Source organism: Tamandua tetradactyla, chromosome 2, assembly GCF_023851605.1.
Source record: "Tamandua tetradactyla isolate mTamTet1 chromosome 2, mTamTet1.pri, whole genome shotgun sequence".
NCBI classification, from domain to species: domain Eukaryota; kingdom Metazoa; phylum Chordata; class Mammalia; order Pilosa; family Myrmecophagidae; genus Tamandua; species Tamandua tetradactyla.
In genome coordinates this window covers 41,095,187-41,113,569 of record NC_135328.1, presented here as the reverse complement: position 1 = coordinate 41,113,569, position 18,383 = coordinate 41,095,187, and the positions used below count along the sequence as shown (strand labels likewise).

Sequence of the window (18,383 nt, the reverse complement as noted above, 5' to 3'; positions counted from 1 at the left end):
ACTTACTTCCTCCAGTTCAGGCCCACCTCCAATCTATTGTCCATATTTTAGCCAGAGCAATCTTCCTAAAGTGACAATCTGAGCAGCAGGCTCATGACCTTTGAATTTCTCCCTTTCACCCTCCCATTCCACACTCCTTAGAATGGCATCAAAGACCCCTTATGATTTAAGCCTTGTCACCCTCTTCAGCTTCATTACTCAAATGTGTCCAGCAGCCCATGATGACTTGGACACTGATTGTCTGTCTTGCCAGGCTCCTCAATAACTTTGCACATAGGCTTCCCCTCCCTGGCAAACCACTGTCTCTCTCTCTCTCTGTCTCCCTTTCTTCATCTAATTGATTTCTGTTCCTCCTTTAAAACTCAACTAAAATATCATCCTTCCTGGCAATCTTTCACTGGGCTAAGAGGCATTCTCTCCTCCAAACTCTCATATTATTGGCCACATTCTATTGTGAACTCCATGGAGGTAGGAATGGTGTCTTGTTCATCTCTGGGTCTGCAGAACGCAGCATAGAGCCTCAAAGGAAATAGACAATCAAACAATAATGCGATGAGTGACCACTGATACTTGTAGGGAGGATGTCACATTTGAGAAGACCCTTAGAAAGTAAATGTGCTTTGGATCATTACAGAGAAACTGAAGAAGGTCATTCCTGACTGCCAGAAATGGTCCTTGTTTCCCCAATCTTTTTTCAATAGCTCATATCTATCTTCTGTTTATAGATCCAGTTTATCAATTTTAATAGACTTGGGGTATAATTATTTGTGTATGCATCTGGCTCCTCCCAGGAGAACAGAGAGTTCTTCAGGGCAGTCACTGCATTTCATTCCTCTGGTGTCCCTCATAGAGCTTGACAGGAGAGAATAAAGTGCAAAAAATATAGAACATGAGTTTCTTAGGTCAGAAGTCCTACTTTCAAAATACTCATTCTTCTATTTACTCTCTCAATGACTTTGGTTGAATTATTGAACATCTGTATGCCTTTAGTTCCTTATGCCTGAAGTCAAGAAAATAAATTTAATGCTGCATGCATTCTTTTATTCATCTTTCATTTATGCTCACTACATGGTAATGTGAGTTTTGGAGTGGGGGGACTGAAGGTCAGCGATTAGGAGCCTGGGTTCTGGAGCCAGCCTGTCTGGGTTCAAATCCTTACTCTGCCATTGACTAGCTACATGAGTTTAGGTAAATTTCTTAACTTCTCCAGACTTTGATTTACTCTCCTGTAAAGGAGGTATAATGAAACACTGTTCTCCTTGGGTTACTGAGAGAATTGAAGGAGTTAATACATGTAAAGCATTTAGAACAGAGCCTGGCAAATTGCAAGCACTCTTTATATTATAGACATTAATATCATTTATGTTTTGATGTGTGGTTGGAAGGGTTTTCATGGATACTGTCATAAAGAAGAAGGCAAAGGTCTTGACTGGAGGAGACTCAGTCAGGCTAAGAACTAAGAAGAATAATGGGAGATTGACCAGTAAAAGTACCTGGGACATTCTACAGCAAGAGTTCCTCTCTGTAGAATGGTATAATCGTTGCCTGTAGGGACAGTAACTTTCATGAGGTCAATGACAGTCTTGAGAGGAGATACCTCCAGGAGAATCCCCTTCCCTTGTCGTTGGTTATCTAGATTTGGACAAAGGTATTGAGATTCCTTGAAAACAATGATGACTCCAAGACAATGTACTATTAAAAAATCCACAGGATTAAAACAAAAATAAACAAAATCTCAGGGCAGGGACCGAAGGTGGAGAAGGTTGCTTCTGCTCTTTTTTTTTTTTTTTTAAATGCTGTTGTTAATTTAATTTCCATCTAGAAGCCAGCAAAATTGCTATTTATTTATCTTGTGAGTGACTTCCTTGCTCCTGAACTCTCTCTCCTCTCCCTGTTATATGCCATAAATATGATTAAGAAAGATCTATTTAATGGTATTAAGTTACTACACATTCTAGAAGAGGGATTTCTGGGGGCAGCACCCGTAATAAGGGCGAGAGGAATTGGAGACAGTCATGGGAGTCAGACAAGCAGCTCACCCGCCCACCAACCTCTCCGCAAGCCAGACTGCTCCCTGGCCTTCCTTGCTTGTTTTAATCTGTGAATGTTTCCCAGAAAGAAATAGTAACTTCTCCTTTTCTGGCAGAGGTGCCTGCTGAAACTCCCTGAAAACAGGGCCTCTCCCTCCCCTTGGTGCTGGCCTCACACATGCTAATGCAAATCAGTCCTGACCCAGCCAGGGGTCTTCAGGAAGACTGCCAGGAGCTTTAGAACAAATATGCAAAGAATGTTATTTCATTTCTGGCGCCCTGGGGAAAGAGGGACTAGGAGAGGGAAGTTGGGCAGTGAAGTGGTAGAGGAGGGGAGAGAATAAATATGAATGCTTGCAGCAACAAGAATGAAGCAAATGGAAAGGATGAGAGGAAATTAGTATGAATAAAGTGCCTACTAGGTGCCAGAACTGATCTATAAATTATTTTCTTTAAATTTTACATGTCGTGAATATTATTTTGAAATAGAATTTATTATCCAACCCCTCCCCCTTTTTGGGGGGGGTGCCAGAAAAGGATTCATCTCAAAAGTTAAGCAATTTTTCAAAGGTTACCTAGCTACAAAATGGGAGAGCTAGGATCTGAACCCAGATTTTTGTTTTCCAAATTCCATACTATGTCGTCTCGCTGAGATTGGCTTATTTGCTGTTCTTTGATATGTTTCCAAAGAAAACTGTGAGAAAAACAAACCCACATCCTACCAACTCCCCAACCCCATCTCCTCTTCATCCCCTTTGCCACTGCTCTAATTTCAGGTTCATCATCTCTTACCAGGACTATAATAACAGTCCTCTAACTAGTCTGCTTACTTCCCGTCTCTCCTTCTCCAACCCATACTCCATCCAGCAGAAGCAGAAATCATTCTAAAACCCAAATAGGCCTTTTTGCTGCTGCTCAGAGGCTACCAAGGGTTCCTCAGCATGCATTATGAGGCCCCGCATGACTGTCTCTCATGTACCATATAGATTAATCATCCTGAACTTTCTGCTGTTCCTTGTGTCCCTTCAATTTCCCACTTCCTTGCCTTTTTTTCAGCTGTTCTCTCTGCCTGTGATTCAATTAATTCCCCATTTCTTTAATGCATTCTTACACATCCAGCGCAAATATACCTCCTCCAAGGTGCACAGGCTGTTAGAGATCTTCTGAACTCCCATGTTTATTTTATGGGGCAAATTACCTTCTATCCCCAGGAGAATGAGCTGTGTGCAAATTTGTCCCCAACTCTGGGTAAAGCTCTTTTGATCTGAGCCATAATATATCAAATTCTAGTTTGGCCACTGCTTAAAAGAGGAATGCATGAAAATATACATGTGTACACTCCAGAGCCAAGCAACCTGTGCTGCGGTCGAGGTCCGGCTGCTTACTAATCAGTTGTGTGACTCTGGGCAAGCCATTTAGTCTTCCTGTCTTAGCTTCCTCACCTATAAAATGGGGAGTCTATATTACTTACCTTATAGGGAACCATGTCATAAGGATTCAAAGAATTAGGGGATGCAAACACCTAAGCACAATGCCTGGCATGTGTATCAATAAATGGTCAGTGATGATTGCGATCGGCAGTTAGGAACCATGTCCTCACTATGTCCTCAGCTAGTATCTATAAATATTTACATGGAAGATTAACTCCATCTATTTGACCTGTAATACTTAGGTGTTTATTGAATTAAGTACCTACTACACGCGAGACCATGTCCATGTGTTAGGGATACACAGGTTCCTAAAACATGGTCTCTGAAACCTCTCATATCCTTGGAGTACTGATGGTCTTGGATCTCTATGTTCATGAATTATGCTGAGGCGGCATTAAAGAAAAAGTAGTCGATCAAAAAAGGGAGGGAAGATATCTCCTAATATGGCAGATGTTTGGAGAAATGACTTCAAATTAGCCAAATCTCATGTTCAAAAGACTCATGGAAAATGCTCAAGGAGAAGAGAGAAATGTGAGCAGTGGCACAGTGGGCAGAAGGAAGAGCTGAACACCTCACATTAATGAGGCCCCTTCGTGGTCATGCCTCATGGAGACCTGTCAAAGAAAGGTCTCATATGCACTTGCTATATATTTGGTACCGAACACCCATCGTGTGCTGGGACACTCTCTGCATGGGGGTTTTGCATATCTTAACTACTCTTTTTTTATGTTCTCAATTAAACTGTAATGTAGAGAAGCAGTATCCCCACTTTAGAGATGTGGAAATTGAGACCCAGGGAAAATAAGTATCACATGCAGCAGAAAGTGACTGAGATTTGAATTGACCCTAGGACAGTCTGAGTCAAAAGCTCATGCTCTTAGCTTTGAGACACCGAGGAGTATCAGGGTGCACAGATGTTTGAATTGGGGACAAGAGAGCAGCTGATTGCCTATGGGGAAATCAAGAGCTTTGGTCCACCTGAGCTCTGATGCACTCTCTGAAGGATCTAGGGCAGGACTGGCCCCTCCCTGGGCTTCAGTTTATCCCATAAAGAGAAAGAGATTCAGGTCAACCATGTCTGAAGCCCCAAGCTTTATTATTCTGTGATTCAAATGTGAAAGCTGAAAGGGGTTGTGGGTAGATGGTGAAGTCAGTCCTCAGGGGAAAGGAGAACAGAGCAGAAAGAAAATGCCAGAAATCTGGATTCTGTCTTGCCTCTGACTCTCCACACATCATTAATGGTGATCCCCTGCAGTCCGCTAACACCTTTCTACTGATGACCTCAAGACTGCTAATGCAACAGCCTCCTTTGCAGATGGAGGTGTGGGTGGGGGGAGAACCCATCAGAGTGCAGGGATGGACCCACAGCTGAGGCAACAGAAAGTAGGAAATGTTGGGAGGGGTGGGCTCTTTCCTATTCATATTCCTACAAGCCAGCTTCTTAGGGAAGGAACTCCTCCATCCAACTCCCTCAATGTAATGAGAAGAAGGCTGAGATTCTGAAAGAGGAAACTCCTTGCCCAAGGCCCTGAGTGGACAGCTGGCCACAGAGCCTGGGCAGGGCTCAGGATCTCATCCTAGGACTCTCCCCCCATGCCGAGCTGTTTCTGTGCTTCCCCCCTAACAAGACGACCCTAAAGTAGAAGGCAGTCATAGCCGGCTGGTAAGAGACCTGGATCCATGTCAGGACCCCTATGTGTTAATCCTGGCTCTGCCTTGACTATGAAGACTATGGGGCTCTTGGGACCTCAGCTTCTTTATTTCTACACTGAGAGGGCTGGCATAGAATAGAGATCCTAAATTAGTGTCATTCAGACCTACAAAAGTAGTTTATTTGATCAATTTTAAATGGTTGCCAGCATTTACTAATTATGAGATTTTCCTTAAATGTCTATATTTCTGACTGGGAAGACATGTTAGCAAGGATCTGTATTCTCAAGGGATTCTCTGGAGCTGTGTCTCCTCTGCTCAATTTCCAGTTTACCAGTCCCCACTGCTCTCTATTATAAGTGTCTACCACCTGGACTCATTGATGTCACTTGCACATTCTTTTTACAAAGCTGTTTGAACATTCCTCTGGTCTCCATTGTCTCCCCTTTCCTCCAGTATAGGGCACTTGCTGACTCCTGAGATGACCAGCTTGCTAAGGGCCAACATTAGAACGCTTCCTGAGAGTGAGCTGAAATCTGCCTCTCTTTTCGCCTTTCACTCCAGTTCTACTCTGCAGGTCACAGTGAACACATCTGTGGCCTCTGACCCTGCAGAGCTCTACAGAGGCATGAAGACAGTGTACTCACTCTCCTGTGTCTTCTCTTAACCTGAGCAAACAGTCCAAGGTCACTCAGATGATCCTCCAGGACATCATTTCTAGCACCTTTAGCGACCTGTTTCCTCTCTGGGCATTGTTCAGATGCTTGGTGTTTTCTTCACAAGTCAAATCCTCTTTGCAGCCAGAAAACTGGTTCATGCCATTCCACCATCCCACCACCCCCAGAAACCAGGCGTCCCCTGGGGCCCTAAATGGCTGACTAGGCCCTTGACTGCCTCCTTAGCCCACTCTTCTCACTGGCCCATCACACTCCTCATCCAGTTATACTCTGCCATGCCATGCTGCCCTCATCTCTCAGGCTTCAACAAACCTGTTCTCTGCTGTTTTCACACTTCCCCTCACCTCCTCAGGATGAATTTCCAGGAGAGCTTCCCCTCCTTAGTTAGTGGCTTCTTCCCCAGTATTCCCAGAGCCCTTGGGCTTTCGCATCTCTTCTCTAGCCTCTTATCATGACCGAGATCCACGAAGGCTCATCCCATAGGCTGAGCTTAGTAACAAGCAATAAGTCGTTTCCTGAACACTTTGCACCACAGTCAGTTATGAAGAATACAAAAAAAAAAGCTGTTTACAGATGTTTCTAGAACTGAGCCAAGGCCATGATGCTCCATTTTGGCCCAACATATGCCCCACTTGGGATACCACTTGTTGGCTCCCCTTAAACAGCACCAAATGGCCTCCTGGCTTCTCAACTCATTCTGACCTGACCTGTCCTCCCTAACATGGTCAGAGTTATCACCACTAAACACAGGTTAAAATACAACCTGTCCTTCCTCAAAAGCCTTTCCTGGCTCCCCACTGCCTGCAGGATAAAGTTCAGCTTTGCTGCCTGGCATTCAAAGCCTAGGCCTCCAGCTCAGCCTCGCTCCCACCCCTTCACCCTCCACGAGTTCACATGAGCAGTTTGTGCCCTGTCCCTGTGGAACCCTGGCTTGCATCCCATTCCTGGATGAAATCGTGACGCAGTTTGAGGAAAGAAACAGCCTGCCTGAGAGTCCCCAGCAGGTTTTAGGAGCCTCACTGTCTGTCAGCTGAAAAACAGCGTTATTTTTCCTCTACAAGTCTCTCTTGGCTTTGGACTCACTGCTGTATTTGCTTCTGGCTTGAAAACAGCTCTTCCCCTCTCTGGGGCCCCAACGGTGCACTTTGGAGAGGTCAGTGTGACCTATACTAGATGGAACTGAATTGCTAGGTTGCCCACCGTGCCCTCACCCCCAGACAAACAGGACAGGGCACACACACCAAGGAAAGTTCACATTCCCCCTGAATGTGGGGTCAGCAGAGTCCCCTTGCCTCTCCTCAGCTCTGGGACCCATGACCACACCCAACTGGCTGCTCAGCCCAGAGCCATTGCATAGGCATAGATCCCTATACTCAAGTGAGGAGAGGGGGGAGTGATAAAAGGAGGATGAAAAAGTCCAGAGTGGAATGGAGGGAGAGAGACATTGAGACCAAGCAAGACAGTAATTGAGAAATACTAAAAAAAAAGGAGTAAGACAGAAATACAGACATAGAGAGCAAGTATAAGAGAGGTATACATAGATACAAAAAAAGACAGGTGAATGGAAAGTCAAAGGACGCACAGAGAGATCAAGAGAGAAAAAGAATAAGAAAGGAAAAGAGAAGAAAGAAAGGGAAAGAAGCAAAGAATTAAACAGAAACAAAAAAAATGGCTAAGAGGGAAAAGAAAAGGATAGATGTTGAAAATGTGAGTGGGCATACAGGGAAAGAGGAAGGAAGGGAAGGATTGAGGAAGGGAGGGAGGACAGGAAGAAGGAGGGGATGATGGAAGAAAGAGAAAGAAGAGAGAGAAGGACAGGACAAAAAATATATAAAAATAAAACAAAAGCAAAACAGGGAATGAGAAAGTTGCGCAGTAGGAAAGAAAAAGCCAGAAAAGAGCAGGGCAGGAACTCTGTCAGGCCCTCTCTGGCTTCTTTCCCTGGCATGTCCTGGATCAACCTTGGGCCCCAGCTTCAGCTTGCATTGGTGCAGAGGCTGCAGCCCAGGCCCCTGGTCAGTATGGAAGGCTTCCTCTATGCATGTCTCCTTTCTCAGAGGAGCTTAAATACCTTTAGAAATTGGCCAGGTCATATTTGGGACTTGGCTCAGGAGGCCCGGTGAACAGCATATCAGGTCACCAAAGCTGAAAGAAGTGAAGTACCAACCCTAAACTGAATGAAGCTCTTTCAACTGGACTCAGGCCCTTGCCTACCTAATTGTAAAGGGCTTGGGGTCAACCTTTCTGTCTTCACCATCTCCTGAAATGCACAGCCTCCAAATTCATAAAAAGGCCCTTTGGGATGGCCCCCTTAGATATCTTTTCTACAAATGGAGAAACTAAGGCCTCCAAAGTGGAAACAACTTGCCCAAGGCCACAAAGCCTCTGACAGACAGAGGCAGGATAACCTTCTATAGTCTGGGACCTCCTATCATCTGGGCAAACATTTTTGAAAGCCAGCCCTAGAGGGCTCTTGTTGACTTTCATGCTGTTTCCAGTAAATTCTGTGCTAATTCTTGGCATGAGGAAAGGAAATGAAGAGGGTAGGTTAGGAATGTAAATAAAGGGAAACATTGGGATTCCACTAATGAATAATTATCATATCACGGGGTGGCCCTGGCTACTTTTCCATGTGCGGCCTAAGATGTGCCCCGGGGAGGGGAAGTGTTTTGGGGGTGGTGGGGAAGCCAGTAATTCTCCATCCAAGGCTCAAGCCCCTGGCCTTTTGGAATAGTTTCTTCAGGCCAGGATCCTAGATTTGTTTGCAGAAACACATGGAATTCTGGAGATGTTGGGAAACAACTCAAGAGCAGAAGAAAAGTGGAAAGCACAGGTATCTCAAAAGCGACTTTAGGAACATATTCCCAGGAAGGAGCTAGGGTCTCAAACAGGGTTAGGATTTATATGGTAGTGCAGGGATTGTAGGAACAGGACAAAGTCTGGAGTTCAATGGTGGCTATATCAGCTTCTGGTGTGAGAGGTGAAACTTTATTTTCCATATAATTTCTACCCATATGTAGATACGTCTTCACACAAAAGATCCTTTTCCACAATTTCTATCTTTTCACCATTGCCATTTCTACTTATATAGTTCTTCTCATGATCTGTTATGATAATTATGAGTCCAGGCCCCAGAAATAAATTGTCTGGGTTCAAATCTTGGCTTTTCCACTTTATTTCACTAGCTTTGTGGCCCTGGTCAAATTCCTACACTCTCTGTGCCTTCAGAGCCTCATTTGTTGGATGTGAATAATAGAAACTGCCTTAGCGAGTTGTTTTGGGGATAAATTAAGTAATAGGTAAATAGAGTATGGACAGGTAAGATAAATAGATGATAAACAGGTGATAGGTGGTCAATATATAGATAGATGATGATAGAGATAATAGAGAGATAGAGATGCAGATGTAGATACAGATATAAATGTAGATGTAAGCTTAAAGATAGAGTACTAGATGAAAATCTGTCACTTCATGTTGACCTCAAATATTTGGTGAGAAAGTGAGAGAGAGGATTAGTGAATGAGGGAAGAGGAGAAGTCAATGTTACCAGGAATTTTGCATTTGCTTGGGAATTTGTTTGACTCATTCAATGAATATTTATAGGGTTCTTATTGTTGTCAGGGCCTGTTCTAAGCACCAAGAATATAGGCTGAACAAGGCAGACACAGATGTACCATTGAGCCTGTGATGTTCTAGTAAGGCAACAAGCAGATACTGCATCATTACAGCCTTCGTAACTACCATGGAGAAACTAAAGATGGTTTTGTATGTCTGTGTGTATGGTGGGTGGGTTCTAATAGATCTGTAGATTTAGATGGTCAAGGAAGGCCTTGACCTTAGTAGATGGTATTTAATCATGGACCTGAAGGGCAACAAAGGCCCAATCATGGGAAGAATGAGAGGAAAAATGTCCCAGGGAAGCACATGTGTGTATGGGGGGGGTGGGCGTGGCATCAAAGAGATCATTGTTCTTCCCCTAAACTGTCTTTGACAAATATAGAGTGGAAATGATAGCCCTTCATGTGCACGCAACCTTATGCTAATTTCAAAGCATTTTCTTATCTATTATCCAGTTCAAGCACTGCAACAACCCAGGAGTTATGATTAATTATCTCAATTTTATAGATGGAAAAGATGAGGTGTGAAGTACTTTCTTAAGATCTTTAGGCTGCAATCTGGTTCTTCCAGTTCTCAAGCCTGGTGTCTTTTCCATTGCAAGCAATGTCTCTTGCATTCATACCATCACCAGGTACTTCTGACAGCTCCACACTCATGACTGGACAAGGCCATGGACCACACTGGAGGGGTGGAGGGGATGATAGGTGGGTGCTAGAGTCTGCTTGGATGTGAATCCTAGCTCTAGTCCTTCTCGTTACATGACCTTGGGCAAAAAGTTAACACACTTAAGCCCCAGTTTTCTTATCTGTGAATGAGAGATAATAAAAATACTACCTCATCCATAGGGTTATGGTGCAGATTAAATGAAACAACAGATGCAAGACCTATAGCATGGTTTCCGGGACATGGTGAATGCTCAACAGATTATTATCATTACTGATATTATCCAGAAAGATCCAGACTCACTGAGAGTTAGGAATGCTCTGATGACTTCCTGTCTAACTCAGTTTAATCTTTCCATTTTGCAGATGAGAACATCAAGGCCAGAGGAGGTGGACTGGCCCAAGTTCACAGTGAGAACAAACATGAGGCTTGTGGTTAGACTTCTAACCTCAGGATCTTCACAATACCCTCCTTTCTCCAGTGCTTTGGTTTTCTTTCTATTCCTCCAACCCCACCCACACCTTCTAAAAAGGAGCCTTCCCCCTAAGCTTCGGTCCCACCATGGATGTTGACACTTGTCTGGAGTACTCAAGCTTCCTTGGCATTCTTTTCATTGAGCTGAGGCCAGGGAGGTGTGAGTGGGCCTGGGGCAAGCATCTGAATGTGTGGAAATGAGTCCCTCTCCCTAGGAATTGGGCCTGGCTGCTGCTGGCAAGTTCACTCAGGACCCTTTGGCAACAATCCCATGATTAGAGAAAGGCAAAGAAGCCAAGAGAAGACAGAGGTTAATTACCTTGGTAAAGGAAATTAAGGAGCAGCTTCAAGAAGGGTCTCTAGGACTCTAGCCAGGCAAGGTCAGCAACCATGGATACCCAGCCTGGCCTGCCTGATCTTTCAACATGAGTGAGGAGTCTAGTTCAGGGTCACCCTTAGACCCCAAAACCCAAGGGAACAAGAACTGGCCCCACTGCCAGACCTCAGGGGACCCTCCCCCTCTGCTGTTCTTTGTTTGTTTTTATTCAAAAGCAAAACAAATGAAACAAACAAGGAAATTCAATTTAAAAAGGGTCCTGGTGCTGATGTTTCTGTTTTGTTACACCAGGGTGAGCTTAGGACAGAAAATCAGCCTTGACTTTCACTTCTCCTATTTGTCTCACCCTGTGGTGCTATGTAAGATTACATGGATGGAGGGGCTACAAAAGCAATTTGCCATTCTAGGTGGGGTAGAGAGAGGGAGTGGGGGTGGAGGAAGGCCAGCAACAGGGAGGGAGAGAGGGAGACAGAGGGAAAGAGAGGGAGGGATGGAGGGTGGTAGGGAAGAAGGGAGACAGACAGAGGGAGAAATCAAAGTCAAATAAGAAACTGGACAGAGAGACTGATATACATAGAGAAACAGAAATTAAGAGAATGACAAAAAGAAGCTAAGAAAGAAAGAAGGAATGGCAGGGAGAATGACAATGGACGAAGACAGGAAGCCATACAGAAAATATTTGATGCAGAGAGAATAAAAGATGAAGGATAAAAGATAAAGAGCCAGACAGAGAAGCAAAGAGACTCTGAAAGGCAAAACCAAAGTGAGATAGAAAAGCTTCAAGAGCAGGAAGCCAGAGAAGGAGAAGGAGAAGGAGAGAGAGAATGAAAGAATATATGCCATGGCAAAATTACACATTCCCTGAACTCTCAAACTGGAGTGGACCTAATGGCATCTCCACTTAAAGATGCTGAACAGATTGAGGATACAAATGCTTTGCCCAAGGTCACAGAGGCAGAGGTGGTGGAGTGGGATGGACCCAGACCTTCTGATTGAGAGAACCATCCCCCATGCTTTGTGTCCCCTAAATCTTTCTGCCATGCCTTCTGGCAGTATGGATTAGGAATTCTGCATCTAACTGGGTTTAATTAAACTCTTTCTGAGTCTTCTTCCCTCTGGATCCATTCTCCATTTTCATCCTCAGATTTTCCTCCAAGGACACTAGATGATCATTCTTTCCAGACATAGTGGGACCCCAACCTACCTCATAGAAACCAGTTCCCCCCAGGGTTGGCCGCAAAGAGACACTGAAACCAGGGATTTAATCCTCTTCCATGCAATGCTATGAGACTAGGACTTCTATCAGCCTCCTTTGTCCAGCGGAAGATACTGTTGCATAGAGCAGTGAAAAGTGACTGGCCCCAGGACAAGTTATGAGTGCATGGCAGAATCAGGACTTTGCCTGACACCAAAGCCTGTGCTCTTTTTACTGCCACTTCCTTGTGGGTCTTTTCTGGCTCACAAGGAAAACAAATTCTGATTTGGGCACAAGCAAGCAGAAAATGAGAAGCCCCAAGAACTGACACTGGAACTATTTTAAAACTTGAGACCTACTTGAGCCGCCAGTGGGATGTAAGAGGCTGTTCCAAACAACACCCTGGCTTCTTGTCAGAGTGGCCCAGATCCCAGGGCCATAAATAAAATCACTTAAAAAAAATTTAAAAGAGAAGAAGAAAAGTTTTGAGTTAAGGATGACAGGTTCATAACAAGCACATTTCCAGGACAGAAGAAGAAAGGATGTTCTTCACTTTAAGAGGTGGGAGAGGGGAGGATGACAGGCAGTGAGGGATAGAAGGGAGAGGTAAAATGTTCATCACTTTTAATGCATGGCAGTTGATTGTCCAGCTCTCATTCTTAATTGGTTTTGGGGCTCCATAAAACATCTCATGGTTTTCTATATAATGGGCCTGTGGGATTTCAGACTAGCTAACATCCAGTTCCTAAAATATCACTCAAAGACAGAATTACTACTTCTCTCTTGGTGGATAGGAGTCACCTGCCAGGCTCTGTACCTCTTTGCTAAATGCCATCTCGCTCAAGGGTGAGAGTGTAGAGAATGAAGGAATTGAAATTAATAATTACCACATAGGGGCCACAATACCAACAGTGATAACAGCTAACACTTATTATGCTCCTACTGGGAGCTCATGACCCAATGGAGAGTTTCATGCATTATCTCATCAAATCCTCCTGGCGCCCCAGTGAGCTGGACACCATATTATCCCCATTTTCACTGAGGAGGATATAGAGGCTCAGAAGTTTGAGAAACTCTTTCAATGTCACACAGCCAATAAGGTACAGGGCAAGGATTTGAACCCAGGTTGTCTACCTCCAGTCTAGGCGCTTTAGTGCCCCAAAGAGAAACCAAAACCCATTCATCAGGAAGTCTTACAAAAATATCACTTTCGTCATCTAATCATAGATTTTTATGGTTGGAGGGGACATTATGGACCTTCATCTAGTAATAGTATACTTGTCTATCACAGAAGAAAAGACCCAAGGACCAAGAGGGTTGGTGTCAGAGCTTAGTGATCACTAAGCCGTAAAGTCATTCTCTAGGGGTCTGGATCCCAGTTTCACCTCTTACTATTAGAGCTGCAGTCATCCTTGAAGACCTAAGGCATGTGTTACCTCCTTTATGAAGTGTGCCCAGGTGCCTCAAAGTAAGAGATCCGATAGCTTATTGTACTTTTGGGATCACATTTCTAGAGCACTCACAACCCCAACTGTTTCTGCTATTTTTCAGAAGATAAAATTTGGGCCCCAAGATCTCTGAGACAGTGAATAGTAGAGTGAGGATCCCTGCTTAGTGTGATATTCCTGAATTTGGTGCATAAATGCATTGGCATTAGTTATCAATAAGCCTACATATGTCAAAGGTTCAAAAAAGAATCATGATACTTAGAAAAGTAACTCTTCAGATATGGAGAAGATAGCAGGGGATTGGCTGAAGGAAGTTCACAAATTGTAGGAGGACTAATATTTATTGAGCACATACTCTGAGATACTGTGCTAGGGTGTTCTGTTTTCTCACACAACTCTGCAGTCCAGATTTTATTATTTTACTTTGCAGATGCTGATATTGATGCTTATTGAGGTAAAGTGAAACCTAAGATCGATCACACAACTAAAATTGTCAGTCAGATTTGACTCCACAGTCTGTGGCATTTCATATGAATATCAGGTTATAAATTATATGAAGATAGGAACTCTGTCTTAGTCATGTTCATACTTGCAGTCCCTAGCACAGTATTGAGACATAGAATTCCTTGGAAAATGTGTTGACTAAGTAAGTCAGTGAAGGAAGAGAAAATGAAAATATGATAGGTTGAAAGAAATGGTAAATGAATAAGTGGATGGATGAGTATAAGAGTGTATGATTAGATGGATAAATGGGTAGATGGATAGATAGATGAATGGATGAGTGAATGAGTGAATGAAAGAATAAATGAGTGAGCTGAATAATTGGTCAATGAGGTTATACTTCTTAACCTCAGCTTTATAGCTTGGCAAGGGAGATTGTCTATGATTTCATAATAAGGACATATCAGAACAGTTTAACTCTAGTGCTCTCTGTTATAGCTTTTGATGGATACATCCAGATGCAGCAACATGGACTAAGGTGGGAAACAAAAGAAAATGAGCCTCTTGTTTCTTCTGAAATTGACATGAGTCTCAGAGTGACTTCCTCTTGCATCTCCAGAAATTTGGATAGAACAACTTCAGTGCATTACACATTAGCACTATATCCAAGGGACTGATTGGATCTAGTAATTTTAAAAGTATATGCACCTAATACTAAAGATATCCTAATCTAAATACTTTTCAGGGGAATCAGCATGATAAAGAGAAAAGTACCAGACAGGGACTCTTGTCCCAGCCCTCCTTGCTGACTCACTCTGTGATCTTGAGCCACTTTCCTTCTCTGGGTTGCCAACTGTTCATCAGTAGGAAAAGGGGTTTTGAGTTTCTGATCTTCCTGGGCCCTGAAGCAGTAGCCTTGTATGATTCTGTGACTCAACATGGCCATGCTCTCCTGCTGGACACTTCTAAACCTTAGCATCTCAAGGTGCACACACAGATCAGTCAAAAAAAAAAAAAACCATTTAACCAGCCCAGGAAGAATTATTCATGCCTTCCCTCTCATGCTTACAATTGTCCTGTGTGCATCATGCTCCCCATGCACCTAATGTATCTTACTTGTAGAGACCGTCGGGCTCCAAACACTTGAAGATAACCGAGTAGATACTGACTTCAGGGACCTCTCCATGGCTTCGACCAGCTGCTACACAAGATGTGCCCAGGCCAGAGAGTAAGTCATCAGCAAAACTCAGGAATTCTCCTGGAAGGAGACAAAGAAAAATGAGCTTCCCAGCTTTGACCATGGTGAACAGACATTCTTGCCGTCATCCAAACCCATCAATTGTCTGGTTCCTATTATCAGGAGGATTAGTAGACAGAAAAATTGCAGGGTATAAAAATCACACAGGTTAGCATGTAGGCCCCAATGACTCTTTGCTTAAATATAGGCCTCAGTGTTCTCGTCTGTAAAGCAGGGATATTTAGCCTACCTGTATAAGATTGCAGTGAGGTTCACATTTGCTAAATTATTGTGCAATAAAAATGTATGAAAAGGCAACAGGGGGATTGTTCTTTCTTGCTGTCCAGAGTATTCTGGCTTTGGCGCTGCCAGCAACTTCCTCTTAAATCCCTGAGCAAAGCCCTTCCTTCTCAGAATTCCGTTTCCCTTCTTTGTATAATGAAGGAGACGGAGTAGTTAAGGATGTAGACTAGGTTTCATGTCACATGACCACGCTAATGCACTGGTCTTGGATTCATGGAGTATTAGCTTGAGATAGAAATGGAGATCAAGTCCAGTGAATGGAGAAAGAATTCCATGATTGATTAGCAATGAAGGTGATGTGTTTACAGAAAAGGACAGTGAAAAAAATGATCCCTGAACTTCAGGATTTCTAAAAGTCCATCCAGGCCTTTGATTTTACAAAGCAACTACAGTTTACTGGAAAGAATGCTAGTAAAGAAGACTGGAAAGCAAAGAAGACTAGAAAGAATAATAGAACATTTAGAACCTTGGGGTCCAGTCTTAGCTCTGCTAAGAATGTGCTGTATAGCTATGGGCAACTTAATTGCCATCTCTGAGCTTTAGTTTTCTCCTCTGCAAAATGAAGTTGCCTGAATCATTCTTAGGATTTTTTGAAAAAATAAAATAAAACATAGATATCTAAAAAGATTAAGTTATGAGGATAAATATTGCAGTTCTATTTATATTAGCAAGGACTTAGAAACAGCTAAATAGATCATGATATATCAATTATAGTCCAATGATACAATGGAATACTTCATAGCCATTAAAAATAGTATTGTGAGAAAGCATGAAGTTATATGAAAATCTATTTATGACATATTGTTAAGTTAAAAAACAGGTTACATTATTATAGAACACTCCCATTTTTGGTGTAAATTTTCCCTGCATATACATTTAGAAAGAGAGAGAAGAAATATAGCAAATGCTTAATAATGACTCTGTCTGAAGAGTTAGATAATGGATACTTTTCATGCCTTATTTTTATTTATCTCTATTTTTAAGTTATCTACAATGAGCATGTATTGTCTTATAACAAGGGAAAAATTAATAAAAATTACTTAAAAATCTCCATATTTCAATGATTTAGGAACAAAACTGGTATGTGGGGTATTTTATATCTCACAGCATGAAGTAACAGGAGGCTTTACAACTGATCTGCTGTCCCTCTACCTCTCCAGTTTAACTGGAGGATGTCAGTTCAACTAAATCTGCTCTACCCGAATTTAAGGACAAACTGACATAATGGAACAATCATGGAACAATATTGGCCAACAGTCTATGAAGACCGAGACCTAGAGAAGTCACTTGCTGATTCTCTAGCAGGAAATTGAGTGGGCAGAATACACAGAGCACTTTCTGTTGTTCTTTAAAAGAAAACTTTCATTCTTCACTTCCACGTAAATCATGCAACACTTATCTGATTGAATTGTCTGGATGGCCCTGGAATTAGGTTGAACAACAGTTGTATAACTTATTTATCCCTATGGTCCAATGCAACAAGACTGATGGGTAACATTTTCTATTTTATGTTTTCCACTGTTTACAAGGACAATATACAGGTCATAGACTTGATATGTACATGCCAGAACAAATGTCTGAATCAGGCTAATGTTAGCAACATGTAATTTCAGCTTCTATTGCCAATTTCAGCTTCTATTGCCAGATAGACCCAGGAATAAATTCTTCATTTCTACCCCTCATTAAAAGTCACTTCACCTTTCAGAATCTCAGTTTTCTTTTGTAATGAAGGGTTAATAATAACTACTTTGTAGACTTGGAGTCAAGAAAGAAATTACTTTTCTAGAACCAAAGATTTTAGTGGAAAATGAAGAGATAAATGAAACCATTTGTTTTGTTGCAAATTTGGCATCCCATATTTCTTCTGTAGGTATTTCATGTCAAGTTCTTCTATAGTGCAACCATGAACCAACAATATCTCCCTTCCAACAGGCAACACAGCAGAGCAATGTAAGGTGGGATGAAAAGTTAAGAAAAGAGGGAAAAAAACATGGGATTGTTTTTGGATGGAGTGAGGGCCTTATTTCATTTGGTTTCTCAGGATTCCAAGTATGGCTATTTATATTTATTTTCTTTGAGCTTGGATCCATGTCTGTCTGCTTTTCAATTTGTTTCAAGATAGCTATTGAAAGAGTTGGCCCTTCATAAGGGAATTCAGTCTACTTGTGGCCTGTATTAATTAACCGTCTTGAAGCCAAAAGATGGCTGACATTCATTTTCAAATGGGAATAGCTTTCCAGATATTTTAATGAATTTCAGAATAATTTGGACATTGGATAAAAGCCCCAGAAGTAACACTGGCACAGAGTTCTAAGAGTTACAGGCTTAGGTCAAGTGAAGAAGTTGGATAACTTAGAGAATATAGCTAGTCATATTAAGGGCATATAACAATATTTAGTGCCCAGAAGGTTCTATTTGGAACTATATACACACAATGACCTTCAACTGATAAAAGTTAAAAGGAAGGGGACTGACTAAACATGCCTTTTCCCTTTCCTTTCCATTGGATCCTCACAGCAATCTAACAAGCTACGCATTGTTTTCCGCATTCTGCTGCTGGGGTTAAACTTATATGTTCAGTAAGGGACAGAACTTACTAAACTAAACTCATGTCCTTCTAACTCCAAAGCCATGTCTTTTCTGTTTCACTCTAACATCTCCTAGAGTCAATTTTAAAATGACAACCTTAAGAAAGGATCTTGCTCAATTCGATTGAATTTAAAATTGAATTCATGCCACTTTCTTAGTTCTATGGGCTTGAGGAATGAGACAATAAAGGAAATGGTCCTTGACCTTCTGCAGCTTGTAATCTGACAATAGGAAGGGTTTTTAAATACAAGAGCAGACCCATAAAGTAAATTTTAAGATTGCTTTTCTTGG

At 42.4% G+C, this 18,383-nt stretch overlaps 1 protein-coding gene across 7 annotated transcripts in view; it reads right to left on the bottom strand.

The window, feature by feature from the left end:
• The window catches only part of ASTN2 (astrotactin 2), a 903,825-nt gene that overhangs the window by 42,695 nt on the left and 842,747 nt on the right, over positions 1 to 18,383 (bottom strand). For all 7 annotated transcript variants that reach the window (XM_077143577.1, XM_077143583.1, XM_077143589.1 and 4 more), the window contains one exon: positions 15,080 to 15,221. In XM_077143577.1, the coding sequence (XP_076999692.1) occupies positions 15,080 to 15,221 (142 nt within the window). The remainder of the gene's footprint in view (positions 1 to 15,079; positions 15,222 to 18,383) is intronic.